This window comes from Maniola hyperantus, chromosome 3 (genome assembly GCF_902806685.2).
Source record: "Maniola hyperantus chromosome 3, iAphHyp1.2, whole genome shotgun sequence".
Taxonomy (NCBI): Eukaryota; Metazoa; Arthropoda; class Insecta; order Lepidoptera; family Nymphalidae; genus Maniola; species Maniola hyperantus.
Window position 1 is genome coordinate 2,359,133 of NC_048538.1, and position 25,206 is coordinate 2,384,338.

General features: G+C 36.7%; 1 protein-coding gene across 4 annotated transcripts in view; it reads right to left on the minus strand.

Annotated features, from left to right (window-relative positions):
• osp (myosin phosphatase Rho interacting protein outspread) overlaps positions 1–25,206 on the minus strand; it is a 398,510-nt gene that overhangs the window by 236,278 nt on the left and 137,026 nt on the right. For all 4 annotated transcript variants that reach the window (XM_069509693.1, XM_069509692.1, XM_034984797.2 and 1 more), the window contains exon 2: positions 6,239–6,319. In XM_069509693.1, coding sequence (XP_069365794.1) covers positions 6,239–6,319 — 81 coding nt within the window. The remainder of the gene's footprint in view (positions 1–6,238; positions 6,320–25,206) is intronic.

Consider the following 25,206-nt stretch of genomic DNA (forward strand, 5'->3'; position numbering starts at 1 on the left):
TTTTGCTAGCGTTCTGGTTACACCCTGTATATACCCACTCAAAATAAATGCATAATTTCTTGGGGCTTCATTATTGAAAACATTCAAAAGCTCATTTAAGTTTTTGATTTTGAAAGACGTGTCAACGCCCACTTTGATTACTCTAAACATAAAATTATTCAAAACAAAATAATATTCAAGTCAATCTCATGTTTTACATTCCGCCAAGAGTTCCATCGTTTCAAATAAAAAAAATCTTAATCAAATTATCAAGGGTCAGTTGCATAATAGGTGGTTAAAGTAAGGTTAAAGTTAAAACACCAAAGAAAAGCTACTTTTTTTTTTTTTTAAAGAATATTAGCCATGTTAAATGACTAATATTCCCCTTTCCTCTCCAATTAAGCGTCAGGCTTGTGCTAGGAGTAGGTACGACAATAGTGCAACGGGCGGGGTTTTAACCGTCGACCTTTCGGTTTTCAGTCCACTCCTATACCGGTTGAGCTATTGAGGCTCTCTTTGGGTTCCACAAGTCTATGAGCTAACTTTTGACAACTCGTTAACGATAACCATGGTAGTACGAATATTGATTTGTGCAGTGTGCACCGTACAATGCTGTAGTTGTTGTGATCAAATTACCTTTAAAGCGCCATATGTACAATTGACCATAAAACGTATGTTAGGTCTATGATGCGGCATAAATCATAAAACATTTAATAGTAAAATGCAAAAAAAAAAAAAATTTGCAAAACCTGGAAAACATCGATGTACACACATTTAAAAAAAAGTCGAAAAAAAAACGGGCCGAATTGAGAATCACCTCCTTTTTGGGAGTCGGTTAAAAAGAGCAATGTAATATGTACATATTTTTATTAAACTGCTAAAACCGAATAATTTGCATCCCACGTTCTCGTTCAACACTTTTATTGTAAGCAAAATACGTCTTGTAACCAATTACATGAATCTGATAATTTTTCATAACGGCGCTCGTCACGTGATTGATATTAATTATTTATAATTATCTGACGTATTGAGCGTCAAACTTTACTTTTCACTTGCGAATGTAGATCTTATTGCCATGACATAAAGCTGCGAATTGATACTTCCGTATTCGGTTGTCAATGGGGAAACTAATTATTGATTAATTGTATATCATGTAAGTAATCATTATCGTTCATCGATGGTTGGGAATTGGGATATCCTTAATTAAAATTATTGAAAAGAAATGTTATATGAAGCTAATAATATAACCAATCAATTTAATTTACAATAACGATGAATTAACTGTTGGCACGGGCGACCGTTGGGAGAAAGATCAAAATTCTTAAACATCATTCATTGATTGAAGTCATTGATTACATAGACGTCACGTAAATTTATTGAAAAATCCTATTACAATGTAAAGGATTATTAATTAAATGATAAGAAAGCTTGGGAATGAGATGCTTAACGGTTTTGTGATAGTTCTAAGTTTAAGTGATCTTGTAAAGTGGTGATAGTCAAAGTCAAATGATTTATTCAAAATAGGTAATAAATTACTCTTTTCGATTGTCAGTTGATTTTTGTTTGATTTGTAAGATATAGTGGTGATAATTATTTCGCAAACTTAAAACTAAAGCTACGAGGGTTCCAAACGCGCCTATGTCTGAGAAGGGCCCACAACAAACTCAGATAATAAAAAGAATACCCGGTTGAGTTTGTTGTGGGCTCTTCTCAGACCTGGGTTCGTTCGGAACCCTCGTAGCTTTAGTTTTAAGTACGTATTAATTATCACCACTATATCATCTTACAAATTAAAATTGTGACCATCAGTAAGCGTAAAATTTTATTTGCCCAGCAATGGACGAGTCGGTTGATCGGTCGATGATGATGATGATAATGATGATTATATATTAACTCTACAAAACAAGAACAGGTACATTACTTACAAAAATAAACATGTCGGATCAGCAAGAAACATGCAGAGTTTTAGCATACATCAAACATCTTTATTTTCTTTACATTCGTTCTTGTTTAAAATAAACATAAATATAACACAAGCATCAAGTTTATTCGTTCCATGTTCAAAATAAACATAATATTATTATTAAAAAGCAGATACGTATGAAGTTTATGCTGTCCGAGTGTAATATGTTTAAATTCGACGATAAATTTCGGATTCGCCGAATACCCGACTCCGAGTCTAAAATGTTTTATTTTCGTTTTCTTCAAAAAGAGCGTCAATGTGACCTGATGGGTCTTGAATCTTGATGCCGGTTATTGAATGCTACTTTACTTTTTTCAACGTCATATTATATTACAAACAATGAATGTATTCCAGACGTTCTATGAAATACCCCTTTTCTTAAAACCCGGCCAAGTGTGAGTCAGGCTCGCGCAATGAGGGTTCCGTACTACAGTCGTATTTTTTCGACATTTTGCACGATAATTCAAAAACTATGATGCATAAAAATAAATAAAAATCTGTTTTAGAATGTACAGGTGAAGACCTTTAATATGATACCCCACTTGATATAGTCACTCACTTCGAAAGTTGAAAATACTAATTATTAATTCATGACCACAATTTAATTTTTTTTGTGATTCACGGTTCACGGTTTTCAGATTTTTCCCCAAATGTCAGCTATAAGACCTACCTACCTGCCAAATTTCATGATTCTAGGTCAACGGGAAGTATCCTGTAGGTTTCTTGACAGACAGACAGACAGACAGACAGACAGACAGACAACAAAGTGATCCTATAAGGGTTCCGTAATTCCTTTTGAGGTACGGAACCCTAAAAATGATGGTTCATTCTAGTGAGGAAGATGATAAGTAATAACTATTTTCAACAACCTAAAATAAAAGCTATGATTTTTTCAAACTCACACCCGACTATGTGAAATATAACGAATAGTCAAAAACTCAATATCTTTCTATCTCAGATTTGACCTATGAACGCTAGAGAATATTGTTTTTAAAACAAGACCTAATCATGTTATTTCGATGCATGTTAAACACATTTTAAAATTCAAATGTGCAAAAAATCTCTTAAGTAATATTGTGAAATGGTGATACTAAAAAGAATACCCGGTTGAGTTTGTTGCAGGCTTTTTCTTAGACCAGCCCCCCAATTGTGTAAAAATAACCATTTCATGGCTATCGCAATCGTCAAGAATTCTGCCCTTTGATTGGCTGTGAAAAAATGGAAACAGCGAATCAACCAATCAAAGGGCAGAATTTCTTGACGATTGCGATAGCCATGAAATGGTTATTCTTACACAATTGGGGGGCTGGTCGCGTTTGGAACCTCGGAGCTTTAGAAAAAAGTTTATCATCATCTTAATAATAATCATTATCTAACTTTATCAATTGAGAATCAAAAAGTGTACAAAGCAAATGGTACCCCATTTTGAATAAATGCTTTGAGTTTAATAATGCAATACAGATGTGTCTGCAATAACAATGAATTAGATTTCTCAGAATACTTACATATTTTTATTTGGAATCTAATCATTATGCAATGTGTGGGTCGATTGTAATGACTTGGGTGCACAGTTTTTACTGTTTGTTTTTTTGTTAATCACTTCCTAAGAATCCGAATATAAAATAACAGAGACACACAAACCGAAGGACAGCTAAGGACATGCTAAAGTCATGTTTTTAAATTGCATGAGTTGTCCGAAATAATCAAAAAACACGGCGCAACGTACAATTATTTTGATTGTGTAAAATGAACAAAAAGTATCAAGTAACATGATTGAAAATTTGACTCCGTAATTGAAGTTGCAAATTATTTATAAGGAATACATCAATTTGTTGCAATTTATTTCCAAGTACATAACTGACTAGTATGAGGTATTAAGGATAAAAATATCAGTAGAAAGCGGAAGAGAAAAATAATGGGTCATCTAGAAATAGAACGCAAGAAAGAGGAAAGGCGGGGAAAGAGCAGATCAAGAAATGTTTAAGAGGAAAATTAAGAGAAAGGTTAGAGTTAAATCATGAAGACAAGTGAAAAGATGGACCAGGGATAGATAAAGATGGAAGATGCAAATATTTAGTTAGAAACTGACTCTCGCTGCAAATTTCCAGCGCGATATTGTTGACTCTGGCGATATGATGAATTGATGTTTAATTCTTTACCAAAAATATTAAATTTGTATTAACAAATGTTGCGGTTCTTAAGGTTGCGTTGCATGTTAAAAGTATGTTGGCTTCACAAATCTTAAGTAATCTCTTAATTAATTTTATTTCCCTTCCATAAACTTTCGTAAAGTAACACCAAGTCATGTAAACATGAAATTATGGTAATTAAGCAACTTCTTTGCGAACCCAGCGGGACAGCAATTATAACGAAATATTCATATTGAAAAATATATGACATTTGTATTAATTATTGTTTAACCGGCTTCAATAAAGAAAGGAGAACTTCTATATAATGTAAGAAGATTTTTTCAACATGTACTCTACCTAACAAGAATGTCTGCTGTAGCGATCCTAGGAGACCATTGATCAGCAAAAGACGTATATTCGTTTGGAATGGCAAGTACGATATATAATTACATTTTCTTGTAAAATATAAACAGATTTGGATGGATATTTTTTTAAATTCGGATGATCAGGGGAAATTGTTTAATTTTGTTTAATAGGTCTTACAATCATGGTTGTTCCACATTGTTTGAAAACCCAATGAAGACCCAATGAACAGGTAAGAAGAATGGAACTATTCAATGAGCACACGTAAATCTTAACATCAGGTGACCCGCCTGGTCGTTTGCTCCCTATATCTATTCTATACTTCTACACTAATATTATAAAGAGGAAAACTTTGTTTGTTTGTTTGTTTGTTTGTACTGAATAGGCTCAAAAACTACTGGACCGATTTTAAAAATTCTTTCACCATTCGAAAGCTACATTATCCACGAGTAACATAGGCTATATTTTATTTTGGAAAAAAATAGGGTTCCGTAAGATATTTGGGTTTTTCGAACACAAGGTGTAAAAAATCAACCAGAAAAGTTACTTATTTTGCGTACGCTGCCTAAACTATAAAAGATAGAACCATAAAATGTTCTAATTAATTTTAGATCTTATAAATATCTACAAAAAAGTCCGCGACACACTATACCCATCTATGTCGAGTGAGGCACAGCAACCATTTTTTTATTTAAAAATCTTGAATTTTTTTTGGACTACATTTAAACGCGTTTATTTTACTCATGCTATTAATCCTTATCAAAATAAATGATTTCATCACTAAGAACAGTTTATGGAGATAATATTTGGTCTTTGAATGATTAAAATTGGACGTTTGGTTTTGAAGTTATGGCGAAATTAAAATATTACGATTTCTGCTGCACGGCCCGTTGTATTATATAAAGAGGTAATGTCGTTAAGTTTGTTTGTAGGGGGTAATCTTTGGAACTACTGAACCGATTTTAAAAATTCTTTCACCAGTAGAAAGCTACATTATTCCTGAGTGACATAGGCTATACGGGATCTTTAAAAACCTAAATCTACGCGGGCGAAGCCGCGGGGATCAGCTAGTATTATATAAAGAGGTAATGTCGTTAAGTTTGTTTGTAGGGGGTAATCTTCGGAACTACTGAACCGATTTTAAAAATTCTTTCGCCAGTAGAAAGCTACATTATTCCTGAGTGACATAGGCTATATATTTTTTTAATTAGATCCTTACGAAAATTGTAATAAGCTACCCGTGCGAAGCCGGGGCGGGTCGCTAGTTTATAATAAAATAGCATAAGTACCACGGACTTCTGTATTATGATCAGGGTGTCATAAGGGCTCAGAAACTAAACATAAAGGTTTCTCCTGATATTGAAGCTAGTATTTTTAAAAGTGATATGTATGAATAAGAGTATTAATTAAAGAGGTACAGTACGCGGCATCGACCTTTAGAAGGAAATAGCAGATTTGTAGAGCACTGTCTCTATCATTGAGACCGACAAAACGTCATATAGGTGGTGGAGTGGCAGAGACAACGCTCTACAAAGTCGAAATGTCATTCTAAAGGCCGATGTACATTACTTTCTGCCGCGTACTGTAAGTGTGTTTGAATAAGTTTGCTATCTTTTTTTTTATTTTTTTATAAAGAATATTAGCCATGTTAAATGACTAATATTCCCCTTTTTTCTCCAACTAAGCGTCAAGCTTGTGCTAGGAGTAGCTACGACAATAGTGCAACGGGCAGGGTTTGAACCGTCGACCTTTCGGTTTTCAGTCCACTCCTTTACCGGTTGAGCTATTAAGGCTCGTATCTTACCTTTGTCCTGTAGAGCGGATTGGAGAAGTCCCAGCCTGGCGCCACGAACAGATATCCGCATTTCGATATCTTTCTGCTGGCCTGCCGACAAACAAAACAACAACTGTTAAAATAAGCTCATAAGTGCAGTATAAGACTTTGGGTTAAAAAAACAATATGTAAAAAGTCATGAAAGAAATCGAGAACATTAATTATAGAAAAACACTATCGAAACTTAGAAAAAAAAAAACCTGCCCCTTGGAAGATCTGATTTTATTATTGTAAACCGGTTTTTATGTTTCCTGGAATCTTGATAATTACATGAAGATGACTGCTTTTTATGAATGAAACGTATAAAAACAATATTACGTAAACTGCGGAGAAAAAAATTAAATTTTGAGTTTTGGGTGTCTAAAAGCAATAAAACACCCACGACTCCTAACTTAATATAAACATTAAGGATATTAGTAACTGAACTAACTCGAATTAACAGTTGAAATATTAGCTTAAAGTCCCAGAGAGCAACCTAGAAACCATAAATCATAGAAGTTGACACACCATAAAGAAATTAACAGTAAATGCAAATCGAACGCGTGGGCGGTTAGCACGTTGGTTCGTACCCGGGCGGGGTGTTGGCCACAAACACTCCAGGCCAATGCAAATATTTGATCAATGTTGACAAACCAACCTACACCGTTTTTATAATTTATCAAGTCACACGTGCGAAGGTTGAGTACAAATATTTTGGTGTTAACCAACGTTTAAGTAACCATTAAGTAGCCCTAAAAACTTTTAAAGAAGATCTATGAGGGATTTTGATAATTTTAGTGAAACAGTAGATATAGAACAATAATATTTTTTAACAATCAACGATATGAGACAAGGAAAGGCGAAACAAGTGATTTCAAAACACTTAATGACACGATCCGAGTAACTCAGGAACAAAGCCTCAATAGCTCAATATCAATAGGTTGAGGAGGGGACTGGATTCCAAACGGTCGGCGGTTCAAACCCCACCCGTTACACTATTGTATTACCTACTCCTAGCACAAGCTTTACGCTTAGTTGGAGGGTAAAGACTAATATTCTTTATAAAAAAAGAAGGAATTAAAGTTTTATTTTAAAGCTAACACAGAAGATTTTTATAAAATAAATCTTCACAAAAAACCATACTGATGGATGATGTCAGTTTCTTCAAATTCCATACAGATTTGAATAAAAGAAAAGATACGGTTTCGTAAAAGATAAGATGTTCATATATTAGGATGACGTGAATGCGCCTGAAAAGATAAAAGACTGCCAAAAGGATCTCGACCTCATATCCTAACGCGAATTGCAATGGAATCAGCAAAACCTTTTTGACTACATGAGCTGATGTCACTCTAGGCCATTGACCCCCAATTACGTCACTGAGTACAGTCGTGGACATTGCTTAGTGTGTGCACTGCAATCGAGAATGTAAGTCAAGTGCCCATTCAAGAAAGTACTAGAGAGCACTACTACAAATCTAATAAGGAAGTGTAAAGTTGACACATGCACTAAGATTTTAATTATAAGATTAGTACAGTTATACTGTAGATTAACTCCAAGTTAGTAATAGCATATTTTAATGCCAAATTGAAATTGGGTGGGTAAATTGCAAGCAAAAAAATATAAGGTACTAGATGATGCCCGCGACCTCGTCCGCGTGGATTTAGATTTTTAAAATCCTGTGGGAACTCTTCAATTTTCCGGGATAAAAAGTAGTCTATGTTCTTCCCCGGGATACAAGCTACCCCTGTACCAAATTTCGTCAAAATCGGTTAAACGATTGAGCCGTGAAAAGCTAGCAGACAGACAGACAGACAAACTTTCGCATTTATAATATTAAAGTATGGTCAAATTGAGCCTTATGATGGACATCGGTTGAATAAGGGAGATTTCTCAGAATTCTGCTATAGCTAACTGTTTAAACTAATGATTTTAAGCTTATTTCGTGGTTTAAAGGGTGTTAGTCCCGTCGTGACCCGATTACCCGTGCAATTGGGTTGAAATATCGACAAATAAAAACATCTAATTAATCGTGGTATATACCCGTTATCTACTGACTGACTGATTGATCTATCAACACACAGCTCAAACGACTGGACGGATCTGGCTGAAGTTTGGCATGCAGATAGCTATTGTGATGTAGACGTCCACTAAGAAAGAATTCTTAAAAATTCACCACCCCAAGATGGTAAAATAGGGGTTTGTGATTCATGTAGTCTACGCGGACGAAGTCGCGGGCATAAACTAGTCTTAAACGTGCTATCTCAAGAAATTTCTAACCCTTAACAATGTAACAACACAAACAATTTTTAATCGTTATAGTGATTTAAGATATTGGTGGAATTAATATATTTTTAGGCAATTTAGAACTTATTGAACATAATATGATAGAACTTTATATAAGTGCAGTAAGATTAAGGTGGAACCAAATATAATATACCTAAGTTATGTAATGTAACACTTTACAGAGCGACGTGGTCGCATAAGCGACTAAGCTCTCTTAATAAATATTAAAGAAAAATATAACAACACCAGTGATGTGGGCGAATGTACAAGTGAACTTGACCGATCTTTTTGCAAGGTACAGAGGCCATCGACACTTGAGCGTGTGTCATGAGATAATGCGAGTTTAAGCGATCCATCGGACTGCTGGCCCGACACCGTTGTAATGATAGTCCGAGAAATCCAACTCCTCACACGTTCACAAAAAAACCAAGTGGACAATAGTGCTATTACATACACAATTCCTAAACTGAAAACAAATTACTTATAGGTCAAGTAATTTTTACTATTAAGTACCTATCATTCTTCTTACAATTACAAATTTCTTTATGATACTATAATTAAAATACAAGCCTATAACAATTAAATATTAAAATGCGACATGCCACCAGACAAGCAATACGCACCACCACCACGCAGCACCACACAAATCCCGAACCACTCGACGCACGTTTCGCCGCGACAACGGAGAATCCTCAGAAGATGTAGGTCTATCTATAAGGCCTGCATGTTTGGCAGTGGGAGTGTGGGCGGTGCATGTCACATGCTGCATGTTGCACCATACAGATTCGACCTGTTTCAGCGGATTATAGCAAATTAGAGATTATGCCCGCCTCTAGGCTCAGTAAAGTTAGCAATTCATTTGCTCGTAATTCCATACGTTTCTATAATAAGCTTCCAGAAGACATATTGGAGATGTCTCTCAACAAGTTCAAAGTGTTCATAAAACGTAAACTAATTGAAAAATCCTATTACAATGTAAAGGATTATTTAAATGATAAGCAAGCTTGGGAATGAGTTGCTTAACGACTTTGTGATAGTTCTAATAAGTTTCAATAATTTTGTAAAGTGGTGATAATAAAAAGAATACCCGGCTGAGTTTGTTGTGGGCTCTTCTCAGACCTGGGCGCGTTTGGAACCCTCGTAGCTTTAGTTTTAAGTTTGCGTTATAATTATCACCACTATATCTTACAAATCTAACACCATACCAGACCATCAATAAGCGTAAATTATTACCTATTTTGAATAAATCATTTGACTTTGACTTTGACTTTGATTAAGCTTTTGGTTCATTGTATATTATGGATTTCCGCAAAGTAACGCCTGCTTCTATAGAACATTTGAACTTGTGACGCTTTAGAAAATATAAAAGCCTTCATTGATCACAAGTTTTCATCAAAAAAGTTCATCAACCACTCAAAGCTCTGTAGTAACCTCTAAATTCTGTTTAAGTGTCGATGACAGTAAAAGGCAATTTGACCCGCTAAATTGCGAACTGGTAATGTGAACAGCAAGTGACTAATGACTGCAACCTAACTGTTGTCGTATCGCACCGGCCAGTGCTCGGCAATTTAGCGAAACAATAGCAAGCTGGAACAATGCAACGGTGTTATATCCAGTTCATCCAACTGCATCGACAATACCCTGATAGATTTCTAATTTTAGGGTGCTCATAAACGGAGTATACCTACTGTGCCGATTTACATGTAAAACACAAAGTTGAAGTTCTTATACAAATGATGAATTTCCCAGTGACAAAATTGCGTGGAAGCAACTTACTGAGCTTTTGCAGTTGGCCACAAGTTGATGTCGTTCGATTCGTTCGCGTGGAATTAGGTTTTCTTACAAATCCAGAGGGAAACTCTTTGATTTTCCGGAACAAAAAGTAGCCTATGTCACTTTCCAGGTCTTTATCTATAGGTACACATGCAAAAAATCACGTCAATCCGTTGCACCGTTGCGACGTGATTGAAGGACAAACCAACAAACAAACACACTTTCGCATTTATGATACTGGTTCATAATTTTTGTTGATGACGCGGACGAAATCTCTGAAAGACGAAGACTATTATCAAAGTCAAGCGGTCAGTCAGCTTCTCATTGTTTATTATGAAATCAAATTGAGAAACTAACTGACCATTCTCAAGACAATGGTCAGTTAGTTTGTCGATCTTGAGATTTTGCATATAAGGTTCCTCTATAACGTATACCTTTTGAGAAATTCCAACACGATTTAAAAAGATACCTTTATATACGCGAATGAAGTTGCAACAATAAGTTATTGCAGAATATAGCTACAGAGTATAAATGCATTAAGTAGCCTTCGCCTAGTGAAAAGATAACCTACAACAAACAGCCTAGCCTAGGAGTGTTCTCAATCGCACAGTTCAGTAGCTTCCCTTAACATAATATCTATGTCAGGGTCCCACAACCGGTCGCCGGTCGCGGTACCGTTATACGCCATTACGGCGACAATACCAATTCTGTGCGTATCGAATCGGCTGCGCGTGCGTCGCTAGATCGCTATCGGCCGTGTGGGGCCCCTAACACCGAAAGCGGTTGAAGTGAAAGAAACTAATAAAAATTGTGATAGCCATTGACTTATATATTACTTCGTAAGGACAGGGCCATTAAACAAGCGAAATGGCACCGATTCATTGGTCCTAACTTGTTTATTTAGCACCAATGCAACCTCAGTGACGTCTGGATATCAAACGGGTCATTCATTAGTATCTAAGAGGTGGCGCTGATTTATTTGGTTCCAAAACCGTGAAAAATTTTATTCGCTTGGGCATATCTTGTCATTTATATCGATGGTGATAGCTTATTTTTTTGCTTCTAAATCCTGGGAGGTGGACCTGTAGCATTTTCGAACGAAGAGTTGTCGGATGGAGTATGGATAACTTATTTTTTGCTAAAGGATCTAGGAGGTGGTACCCTGTATCATTTTTGAACCAAGAATGCTCCTGCCATTATTGGATGGGGAATTGATCTTTAGCATTAACTAAGAGTAAAAGGGGACGGTAACATCTCAGATGGGCAGATGACATTAAGTCTGTAGCAGGGGCTACATGGCAGAGAAAAGCCAGAGATAGAACAATTTGGAAGGGAATGGAGGAGGCCTATGTCGGAAGACACTGAGGCGCTAAAACGGCTACCGAAGACGCAACTTGCTATATATACTTACTAGTTTAATAATATGTAATTGTTTAAATTAACAAATTGTGAATTGCGAACCCTCAGAATAATAAAGGCTTATTTAATTTAGTTTAATTTAATTTAATTTAATTTAATTTAATTTAATTTAATTTAATTTAATTTAATTTAATTTAATTTAATTTAATTTAATTTAATTTAATTTAATTTAATTTAATTTAATTTAATTTAATTTAATTCAATTTAATTAACTAAGAAGAAATTTGAAATGAAGTAACTGAACGAGTAAAAGATTAATAGACAATGACGATAAGAAAAAATCATTTTTAATGAACACACAGAGATAGTTAGTTAAATCCAAGCGGACGATGTTCAGGGTGGAGGACCTCATCCTCATTGTTGATCCTCTGGTCAGTACCCTTATTATAAATGCGAAAGTGTGTTTGTTTGTTGGTTTGTCCTTCAATCACGTCGCAACGGTGCAACGGATCAACGTGATGTTTTGCATGGGTATAGATAAAGACCTGGAGAGTGACAAAGGCTACTTTTTATCCCGGAAAATCAAAGAGTTCCCACGGTATTTTTAAAAAACCTAATTCCACGCGGATGAAGTCGCGGGCCTCAGCTAGTACTACATATTTTACACTCAACAACTGCCTTATAAACATAATATTCGTAAGTACATAACTTACAAAACAGTTAAATAAACAACTAACGGAATTTTCAGCATCTGCCCACTCTTAAAAAATAGCTCGTAAATTAAAATTCTTACGAACTTATTACGAATTTTTAGATCCAGAGCGCTCGACATCTCGCCGACCAAATATAGACAACATAATGACCTCAACGAGTAGTTCAAGGTGCGAAGCGTGTGCAACAGGTGTGAAAGAATACCAGTATGTCAAGGAATTGTTTTTTTTTACAGTTTCACCCCACTTGTTTATTTTTAATGTGTAATCTTTCGATTGTTTTAATACTATACTCTAACAGAAAGAAGTTAGTAGGTACAGTCATCATCATCATCATGATCAACCCATCGCTGGCTCAAAACAGAGCACGGGTCTCCTCTCAGAGTGAGAAGAGTTTGGTCATAGTCTACCACGCTGGCCATGTGCGGATTGGTAGACTTCATACACCTTTGAAAACATTATGGAGAACTCTCAGGCATGCAGGTTTCCTCACGATGTTTTCCTTCACCTTTAAAGCAAGTGATATTTAATTGCTTAAAACGCACATAACTCCGAAAAGTTAGATGCGTTAGTTGCGTGCCCGGGATTGAACCCCTGATCTCCCGAATAGGAGGCGGATTTCTTAACCACTAGGACTAGGCTATCTCGGCGATATTTTGCATTGTGGTGAGTGACATAGACTAGTTTTTATCCCGAAAAAACATGTTCCCACGGGTTTTTAAAAGCTAAATCCACGCGGACAAAGTCGCGGGCTAGTAGCTAATAATGTTATAGCAATTTACGAGTGCGCGGCTGTCCTAAAAATCTACCATAAACATATGATTTACGACCCACGACCACTTCCAGCTAGTTTCTATATGTAAGTCTGCATAGAAAATGTTACATAGTAGTATAACGTACAAAAACTTTGCTCTGAAATCTTCAGAATGTCTTCTTATAAAGAAAAGAACGAGGAAGAAGATAAAGAATTTATAAAACTAGCTTATGCCCGCGACTTCGTTCACGTGGATTTAGGTTCCTAAAAATCCCGTGGGAACACTTTGATTTTCCGCCATAAAAAGGAGCCTGAAAAATGAAAAAACTTCAAGATCCAGTTTCCATTAAAGTGGAGCAGAGTGGAGACGTGTTTAGTCCTCCAATCAGACTCTTAATAGACGACGTAAAAAATTATCACATCATTTTTTAAAAATCTGACTGGTTGACTGAACACATCTCTCCTCTCCGCTTAGGCCCGGTATCCATCCAAGCGGAGCGGAGAGAAGATGTGTTCAGAGGGCCAATCAGATTTTTAAAAGATGATGTAATAATTTTTTCACATCATCTATTAAAAATTTGATTGGTTGACTGAACACATATCCTCTCCGCTCCGCTTAGGTCGAAACCGGGCCTATGGTGGAAACCGGGGCTAATCGTCATTCATCTATCATGTAAAAAGTAAGCAAAATTACGAACGAAATTTGTCGAAGCCAGTAAGTGCAGCAACTAAGTATTTAACGGACTTTCACACAGGATTCCGTTGCATGAATTCAGTACATTAATTTAACATCGCATGATACAAAAACACTTGGAAACCACCTCGTAACTCGTAAACCTATCAGATTTTCGTTGCATTTGCATATAAAATGTTCCGCTGTACTTTCATAGCGCACGCTAGAAGATATCTAATGTTTCTAAGACGGCCCCTTATTATCGTAAATTTGTCCTGGACAAGCGTAAAATCGCTTGAGTCTCGGATCTGTATAGTAGCGTTATTTATGGCCATTCTAAAACTATGGTTTAAATTTTAAGCTTCAGCGGATACCTATCTCTTTCAATAGGGTCTTGGACTGTGTAATAAAATGAAGTGATTTTTTGTTTAGAGGTAGTTTATGGAGCTAGAATAGAGAACAATTTTAAAAATCACGATTTTTATTTATTTTTAACATAAACGTCACGCTGCACGGAAGGTGAATAATGACGGCACAATCTGTAAACGACAATTTTTTTTCAATTTTTTAACATAAAAATAAGACTAATTTCTGCGGGAAAATATTTTACCGCAAATGCATGACATACATGAACCTTCCTTTACAGTCACTACGAAATGCAGTTCTATGATCCTTCGATTTTTTTCTTCATTTCAAATTGTCAAACATTTCAATATTCGTCTCAAATATTTTTTGTACTCAAGACAGTATTTAGAGTTTTAGAGACTCAAGAGAGTAAAAAGTAGAGAGACTTGTTTGCCTGTTTCCATAACATATTTCTATAAGCTCATCACTTGGACCAACTACAGATTTAGAATGCTCGAAGCGCTATTGAATTTATTTATTCAATCGCTACATAAAACCAAATTAAGTTGATATATCACTTTGGCAATACGCATTAGATTTACACGAGCTCTAATTGCTTCCAGCACCTCAATACGATATCAGTGTAATATGTAAATTACGACCTGTTGATTTTAATTCTACGACATAATAACATTATCACGGCTCTTTTGAAATCTATAGATCTGAAGAATTAGGTACAAGTTTTCTAAATACATAAAAGGAAAAGGCTACTGACTGACTGACTGACTGATCTATCAACGCACAGCTCAATCTACTGGACTGATCGGGCTGAAATTTGGCATGCATATAGCTATTTTGAAGTAGAATTACAGGAGGATTGTAGGATTTTTGAAAATTCAACCCATAAGGGGGTGAAAATAGGGGTGTGAAATTTGTGTAGTCCATCGCGGACGAAGTCGCGCGCATAAGCAAGTCCCAATATAAACGCGACTAATGATCTTAAGCTTATTTCGTAGTTTAACGACATAACCACGATTAATCAGGTCGATTTTCGCGGATTTCTACAGCTGGACTATTTTCGAAAAACTAACTAAAATTTGTATTTTCGCGGCCGGATGTATCAAACCACCTTAACATAAGATATTGAAGTTATTCTCGTTTATATCCGAAACCGATACGTACAAGCAAGCAACAAGAGCCGTTACGACAGTACATTGCCCGATCGGGCTTTATCGATGTACGTATCGATTTCGCCAAGTGTAACATCGAATTATTATCGATTGAACAAGGGGAGAGGGGTCGTGGGAACTGGGCGACTTGCACTTTCGTCGGCGCGCGATACCGGGCGCCGGGGAGTCTGCGCGTGCGCACGAGTCTAGCCACGGATTAAAGGCTTGGGCAAACGCAACGCGTTACGGCAGCGATGCGCGATGTCAACGTGTTTAAAACAGCTCCTTGCAGGGCGTTCATGTTTGAGAAGTTCACCTAGAATTTTTTTGATAAATGATACGTCCATTGATTAGTCTTGATGGTGCGAGTGTTACTGGAGACTGGGTAGATAGATAAAATGCTTAAAAAATCAAAATGGCGGATTTTATGCGCTTTAATGTGCTAACTGAAAAAGATCCGGTGTAAACCGCAATCGGGGTTTTTTTTTAACTTTTTAACTTGTGATAAATAAACTGAATTGATTAAATGCCTAAGCAATCACAGCGAGTGTCGGAAACGTAACCTGCTGGTCGATTGCAGGAAAACTGCATCAATTAATTATAACTAAAATCTCAATTGTGATTTATGGTATTCTTGTTGCAACAATGTATTGTAGCCAATAGGCAGGGAGCGTCAACCAATCAGACGTGATTACGATCGTGACATTGTAGCTGTCGTTCTACGGTAGGGCGATTGTCTAAAACCGGCAACAACCATTATTACAATCTCAATTGTTCTGATTGGCTGAATTTGTGCGATTCTTGTTGCAACAATGCATTGTAGCCAATAGTGAGCGAGCGTTAACCAATCAGAGATGATTGCGATCGTGACATTGTAGCTGTCATTCTGCTGCAATCTAACAGCAGTGTTACGACTTGCGATCAGTCGCGCCGCTTCCGTCGCTAGTCGCTGCTGTTGAGCTATGTGTTTGCCCAAGCCCATATCATTCATCGGCTCCAACGGGCCTTACATGGCGCGAGGATTTGTGGAGAAAGTTGCACCGTTAGGAGAAATGCTCCTTAGCAGAGGCTTTCAAATGATAAGCTTTGTTTTACTTTGATTTGTGACCCGTGTTGTGACTTTGACCAACGATGCTGTGACATAAATTATTTCTTTCATGATTCATGACCGTTTACGTAAACAGCGCTAGCAAGATTCATAGCCGTCTGGATATCATTTCAGAACGCTTTTATTAGTAGGTACTACTTATTATAAAAAGAATGAACTGAGTGACATATCAATCGTCATCTTCATCAACGCAACCCTTCAGCGGCCCACTACGACTACTAACTACTGAGAACTTCTCTGAGAATGAGAAGGAGTTACGCCATAGTCGACCACGATGGCCAAGTGCGGAGCTGAAAACTTCACACACCTTTGTGAACGTGACAACCCTGGTATGCACGATGTTTTTTCAGAAATCTATCCGGAACGTGTCACCTAGGGTCACTGGATGAATAAAACAAAGAAATTGGAAGTACCTACTAGTAGATACCTAATAATTATTACATTTCCTACAGTCATGAAAGAAATTCGTCTTCACGCTTCGCGCAAGCGCGGCCTTCTAAGTTCTACGGCATCAGTAGCCATTATATATACGAAAGTATGATTTCAGACGAGCGCAAGGCCAAATTATAATAAAAAAATATTAAGAATACAAAAGATATACCTAATTAGAAATTGCCATTATTATAATAATTATAATATCGATAATAGCGAAAGAAATATAAAGCTTTCAATTTATCTGCACTCAATAAAGCTTACTCACAAACAATAACTTAAACTTTTGTTATTAATAATTCATATAATTAAGATGTTATTGCCTACATTATAATATCGAAGCTGAATGAACTATCAAGACTTCTCAAGAAGAGAAACTTAAAACAAAAACAATAACATAATTCAGCCGGTATAAAAGATATCGAGTATAATAGAAAAATCAACAAAGATGTCACTTTCTCGACGCAGCCGTGAACGACAATGCGAAAAAGACTGGGAGATAGTCGCAAATGTAGAGGCACTGCTGGATAAATGCTAAAAGTTGTAATGACATGCCAAATGCCGATCAACGGTAGTTTCGCAGTGATATGCAAGCGATTTTGGAGAGACTTTTAAGAAGTAGCAATCATATTGTCCATACATAGCTAATTTCAAAAACGCAATAAAAGAAAAGCTTTAAAAATGATTGAAAATGCACTATTTAATAACATCTTTTCACGTAGCAATCTGAGTAGTACCGGGCAGGGTACTAATAAATAAACTGCTATCTTATACTTAACGGACAAACTGCCAGATATTTCGAGGGACATGTGGCCTAGTTGTGACAGCGCACATCAAACAATCACGCTGGTTAAGCAACGATGACCTCAGTCGGTAATTGGACGGGTGACTAATTTTGGATGTCTAAATGTGATATTTTCATGTCAGCCACCGTCGGATCCGATTATATTTATCACAAAATATCTGAGATTAACCTGAGTCGAAATCTCGTTCTCTAAATAGATTCGTTTGCCGAAGACTGTGACCCATTGCATTATTATGCGAAGAAAAATCCTACCATTATATAATGGATTCGGAATGTATTATAGCAAGGGGTCACCACCTTTAGCAATGAGGAATACGGTGCAGACTGCAGAGAGAGACAGGTATAAATTTCCATATCATGACCATTGGTTGCCATCGGTTAACGTAAAAGAACCGTAGTACAAACTGAGAACTCTACAAACACAGTCGGGTCGTCCACGCGGACCCTTGCGGGTCTCGGGGTAACTGTTTGGGGCGATGGCCCCCTTGAGTGGTGGCAACGCCGCCTGCAACTACAGGCGGGTCGCGGGGTGTGACCACTGGTCAGATGGTGTCAACTCTACAAATAAGGTAGAGTTGACCTTTTAAAGCACCACCTTAAAATTTCCCACCGGCTCTCGGATCAATATCAAATTGCTCGGTGACTGCAAAAACGCGACAATGGCTGCGATATCGATAGAATCACGACTTTCGATAAACAGTCGGTAAACGAAGAGCCCACCACTACGGTCGGTCCTCACTTTAGGAGAAAGGAAACAAACATTGATGACTTACAGATAACCGACGAATCACTTGAAGTTAAAGTTGTTACGTCGGATAAAGTGGCTTTTGAGATTTTTTAAACCATTGAAATCTTCTGCAATTTAGAATAGTTAGTGCTATAAAGTAGGCATACTTTCTTCTTGAGTTAATTTTGGTAAATCGAGGAACTAAATCGGAACGATTTTGCTGCTTTGTACATCTACAAGATGACGAGAGAAGTATGTGGGTGTGGAAAAGTATACTATGCGCGTCCAATGGAAAACGTCCAATGTTTTTTTAAAAAATTTTTACAAAAAAAATAAAAACCGACGTCGTTACACAAACACTAAAAATTGAAAAATAATTTAATTTATTACCGAATATATTATATATACAAGAGTTAATATAGTTTCATAATAATACTTTTTGGTGCCGGTGCCAGTTAGCTTTAGCTGCGCGAATCGTCTAGACTTCATATTTTTATGGGACTCCACAATGGCACCTCATTGGCACCGACCCCAAAAAATATTATTATGAAACTATATTAACTCTTGTATATATAATATATTCGGTAATAAATTAAATTATTTTTCAATTTTTAGTGTTTGTGTAACGAAGTCGGTTTTTATTTTTTTTGTAAAAATTTTTTATTTCACAATTTTTAGTGGCCCCATGGAATTATGCTATGACTGGTTAAAAATCTACTGTTTACTAAGCTATTACACTGATCGCGAGCAATTTACTCTTATCCGTTGAGGAGTTCCAGTATCTATCTTCGAAGATGTTCATCAGATCTTCACCAAATTAAAATGGGACCAACTTTGAAGTATACCCTTTCAAACAAAAAAAGAATTTTCAAAATCGGTCCAGGCGTTTTCGAGTAATCGGGGAACATACATAAAAAAAAAAAAAAAAAAAAAAAAGATTCCGACGAATTGAGAACCTCCTCCTTTTTTTGAAGTCGGTTAAAAAAACAATTTTAATCAAGCAGTATAGGCAGATATGTACATTTTTTGTCTTTCGCCAAACGGGTGAGCCAGTTTGTTGGCGAGCTGGCGCTCCTTAAAAATAATCCATACTAATATTATAAATGCGAAAGTGTGTCTGTCTGTCTGCTAGCCTTTCACGGCCCATCCGTTCAACTGATTTTGACGAAATTTGGTACTGATATTACTTGCATCCCGGGGAAGGATATAGGCTACTTTTTATACACGGGATTTTAAAAAACCTAAATCCACACGGACGAAGTAGCGGGCATCAGCTAGTTAATATCTAATAAATGATTCCCATACTTATATTCTAACTTAAATACCTTGTATTCAACGCTGCCTGAGCCTTCTAATCCTAGACAGCGGTGAATCGATAAGTAAATACCAACAAATAGTACTTCGCATGACATACCTAAAAGGCATAAAAGCACTACTTACTCACGATGTTTTCCTTTACTGTTCAGTAAGTAGGTAACTGCATCCGATTCCGAAAAGTTAAAGATTCAATTAGGATTCAATAGGGATCAAACCCTCGACCATATTCGATCATATTGCATGCTATAATAGGCAGAGTTTGGCTGTACCTTTTTGTTTTTGTAATATCTCCACTGTTTACCCATATTCGCAATAAAGAAATTTGAATTGAATTGAATTGACCTCCCGAATAGAAGGCGGAAGTCTTAGCCAGTAGGCTATCACGACTTCTAACTAGCTACTAGTAGTTAGTACCATTGAGTCAATAACAACAAAGTAAATATAAGCAATCGTTAAAATAAATGTACAGCGGACCTACTTTTGAGGCAGATTGTGCTCAATTTATCAAAACTAGTTTGTGAAGAAAGGTTACAGAACAAGACGACAGCCCGTGGTACGGCGGGAGACCGCACGGGCTCGTCACGTAGTCGCTACCGGCACCAATCTCGACTCTAGACCACTCTCACTGCATCAAATAGGGAACCTGCGACCTTCCGAATAATAGGCGGACGTCTTAACCACTAGGCTACCATCCTAACTATCTATACTACTAGTTAGTACCATTGATTTAATAACAACAAAGTAAATGTGGGGCTTACATTTGAGGCAGATTGTGCCCAATTTATTAAAACTAGTTTAATGACGAATGAAGATGAATTTATCTGAAAACCGTATAACTTCGAAAAATAGGAGGCCGAAGTGTTAACAACAAGACTATCACATCTTTTTTCATAAATTTTAACAAACAAAAATACATCGTGTCCAATACGCATTTTGCATGATGTCTACAAAACATGATATGTAAGTACTAAAATTGAGCCTCAATAGCTCAACCGGTATAGGAGAGGACTGAAAACCGAAAGGTCGACGGTTCAAACCCCGCCCGTCGTTCCTACTCCTAGCACAAGCCTGACGCTTAATTGGAGAGGAAAGGGGAATATTAGTCTTTTAACATGGCTAATATTCTTTAAAAAAAAAGTATCAAAACTAGTTTGTGAAGAAAGGTTACAGAACAAGACGACAGCCTGTGGTACGGCGGTAGTGGGCACGGGCTCGTCACGGAGTGGCTACCGGCACCAATATCGAATCTAGATCACTCTCACTGCATCAAAAAGAACACCGCGACGTAAAGAAAGCAACGTCAGGTGCGCTCCCATTTCACTTTCCAATGACTTATCTTTGAAGACGTTTCCAACGAATTTGAACTTTAAATCCAACACGTTACAGTAGAAATTCCATTAGCGAATGCGATATTGAGTCAGAACGGTTAATTATCAAGATTTGCACGGAAACCCTTTAAGATACTAATTGTAGGCGCTTATTCTATTCGGAAACCTTTGGAATGCATTAGAAAATGTACTTAACTGTCGACATATATACAATACGCGGCCGAAAGTGATGTACATCGACCTTTAGAAAGAGGTAGCAGATTTGTTAGAGCACTGTCTCTGTCGTTGAGACCGACAAAACAACCGACAAATGAGGTTGGAACTTGGAACTTACTTTGTCTGACGTAATTAATGCTTTTAGTTTATTGATCGTCTCATTCGTACATAGTTTGCATACCTATCTGAAGTATATTTTTACATTTAAAAAAATCGAATAGATAAATAAATTTGCAGTCCTGCGCGTTGCTGGAACGAGCTGCAGGTCAAATCCACGCTCTTTTATCATTTAGATAATCTTCAATTGTGTGACATGCTTTTTTCAGGAGCATACTTTTAATAGATTTTTTTAAACTTGTGTAAAGGCAAGTCCAAAATAGTTTGCAGGATTTTGTTATAAAAGGTTTTACCCACAAATGACTTTTGGAGTTTCCTGAGGCGGAAGGTAGGAGTTATTACGGTTTCTTGTTATAAATAAAAACACAAGTTAAGGTGGTAATATTTCAATATGTTGATTAAAACATGTAATACAAAGTAACCTACAAAAAAAAAAGAAAATCGTACAATTAAACACGCTGCATAGCCAATAAAAAATGTCCCATAAACAAAAGCAATTTATATAGAGCATTGCCGGTGCAAACAAAAAACTAATCGACCAAACAAACGATGAGATCTATATTATAGTACGCGACAGGGCGAAATGGCAATCGGAGAGGGAACGCCCCGCACACCCGCACAGCCCCCGCGCTAGCCCGGTGTTGGCGAGCGCAGGTGACGCGCGGGTGTGCAGGGCGTCTCTCCGTCTAATACCCCATTTGCCATCTCAACCTGTCGCAGATTATACCTACTCTTTCAACACGAACAGTTACATTAGTACGGCATTAACATACATACTTCACTGACGTAAAATATTTATCTCGGGTTATCAAAAGTATCTCATCTATTGTGGATCAAGAACAGCCATTGATACACCGAGAGACCGCGGAAAATCTTGACAAGGTGCTTGAAAGTGCCTACATGAAATTGACCCAGCTAAGGCATGACATGATGTGGTACCAGCCCCCCAATTGTGTCAGAAAAACGTATTCACCGTTATCGCAATCGTCAACGAATTCTGCCCTTTGTTTGGCTGTGAACAAAATGTAAATAGCGAATCAACCAACCAAGAGCCTCAATAGCTCAACCGGTATAGGAGTGGACTGAAAACCGAAAGGTCGACGGTTCAAACCCCGCCCGTTGCACTATTGTCGTACCTACTCCTAGCACAAGCTTGACGCTTAATTGGAGAGGAAAGGGGAATATTAGTCATTTAAAAAATGGCTAATATTCTTTTTTTTTAAAAAAGGGAAGAATTTTTTGATGATTACGATAACGATGAATACATTTTTCTTACACAATCGGGGGGTTGTTACCACAAAACTATGACATGAGGCTATTCTCATCATAATCAACCCATGGCCAACTCACTACAGAGCACGAGTCCACTCTCAGAATGAGAAGGGTTTTGGCCCTAGTCTCGCTGGCCAAGTGCGGATTAGCAGACTTCACAAGAACATTATTGAGAACTCTCAGGCATGCCTCACGATGTTTTCCTAACCGTTAAAGCAAGTCAAGCACCTTAAAAATTTCCCATGACCTCTTAGTCTAGGATGCGCGGGCGCAGGCAGCATGTTTAATGACAGATCATTTAGCATGCTTAGTAACTTAGTACCACAGTCAGTATTAAGATGTCTGAATGTATTTTGACAGGCAATTTTTTCATGTACCTCCAAGTATATTAAGGCTAATATTTAACGAATTATTTTTGATGAATGCGGTATTCGCCTGAAGTTCTTAAATCTCTACCTACATAGTGCATTTATGTCATTTTTTTACAAAATACGACAAGGTGCTTCAGTAACTTAATAATTTTTATGCCATCTTTAACTAGTATTATCTAGATTATAATATGCCATATTTTGTACAAACATTTTATTATTGTATTGTTCTATGCCGATCTGACTTTCGTAATGAGTCTAAATCGAAATAAATAAATACAAACAAACAATAGTGTAAAATAATAAGTGCAAAGCTATTGCGGCTGCTGTTTTGAGAGATTAATCGACCAGTTTTTGTTCTGTTTCAGTTTTAGGGTTTTAGGTTTTAAGTTGTTATTGTCGATGGTATTTAATTAAACAATTATATGATTTTGTTTTACTGATAAAATTAGTACATTAAATCATTTATAAGTAGATTAAGTCATTTCCATTACACGTTCGGAGCTATATTTAAAAAAAAAATTATGTACAAAATGTGAACGGTCGCTCTATTTATATAGTTGTCCTACAATAGATGTGTATACCTTTAAGTGGAATGTCACACAGAACAAGACTGTATTATTTATTTTTAAGTGCATTGAGAACGGTGTACTGAAATTAAAAAAAAAAAAACAAAGTCTCTTCCCACCGTCTGTCCCTCTGTACGATTAGATTTTGTAGTAGTTGTGAGTATTGATTGCACCACATCACTATTAGAGAGCCGTAAACAATAGAAAACACTCGAAACGCCATTTTTGTCTCCGGGATAAAAAATTGACTATAGGTAGATATTAATTTAAGCCATCAGACTCCTTTGCGATAGTTATTCATATCCATATGCAATCCGTCCAAACCGTTGCCTCCGTTGGAGCGTGATTCAAGGATAAACCATCAATGCAATCAACTAACAACCCAACAAACAAACATTTGGATAGTGATTCCATCGAAACCGGTAGACGGGAAAACACATTGTCAATGAAAATTTTATAGTGTACTAGTTTCTGCCGGCGGCTTCGCCCGCGTGGGCTACAGGAAACAAATGTCATTTTTTTTTCAGAAACAAACATTATAACATCAGGACGCACACCCTGAACAGCACCGAATAACACATATAACCTTCCAACCCCCATTTCATCCCTTTAGGGGGGGATTTTCCCATAGTCGTTTCTTAGCTGAAACGGTACCATACAAACTTTCATCCCCTATTTTACCACCCTTATGTGCGAATTTTTCAAAAATCCTACAACACGTATTTCTTAATTTGTGACCGAAAACCCAAATACCAATTTTCATGCAAATAACTTGAAAAATGACGGACTTTCATACAAACTTCCATCCCCTATTTAACCCACTTAGGGGTGGAATTTCGAAAAATCCTTTCTTAGTGGACACCTACTCTTTACAAAGAATAGACCCTCCAAATTTCGTGTCTTTAGGACCAGCGGTTTAGGCTGTGCGTTGATATATATGTCAGTCAGTCAGTCAGGACTTTGAATTTTATATATATAGATACGGTATATGGTATACTAGTGTATACTCATGTGTACTAGTCGGGCTAACGTGCGTCGACTAAATACGTGAGTATAGCCGGTGAGAGATATTATATATACGGTTTTCAACTCCCACAATTTCTTAAATAAATAAAGTAGCTCTAAAAGTCGCGTGCACAGAAGTTGTTTAGTACAGGCATTCCCAATCATTGATAAATAAATAATAAATTCAAGGTGATGAATGGAGGTGTCTTAATTTATTCGGTAGGGCCGTACGATCGCTACGAAAATATTTTGACATATCACCTTGGCTATGATTGGGTTTCTTTTTAAATTAAACATAGTAGGTGCGTGCCACTATGATCTTTTAATATCATTAAACAATCTATCTGTGGGTACCCTTTCAGTAGATATGTATCATGTAAATATATCATGACTTAATTTATTTTTATATCTTTATCAATTCATCGATTTATTCAATATATGTATATATTTGTTTGGACGGACGTAACGGAAGAATCAAACGTTCTTAACTTTATGGATGATGATATTTCTTAACAATGATCTATGTGTCATAGTCCGACTTCCAAGTAATATTTGCTCAGAGATTTAAGCTGTATAAAGATCAGCAAAGGCAAAAGAAAAAGTTTGAATTGTGAAGTAGTATTTTC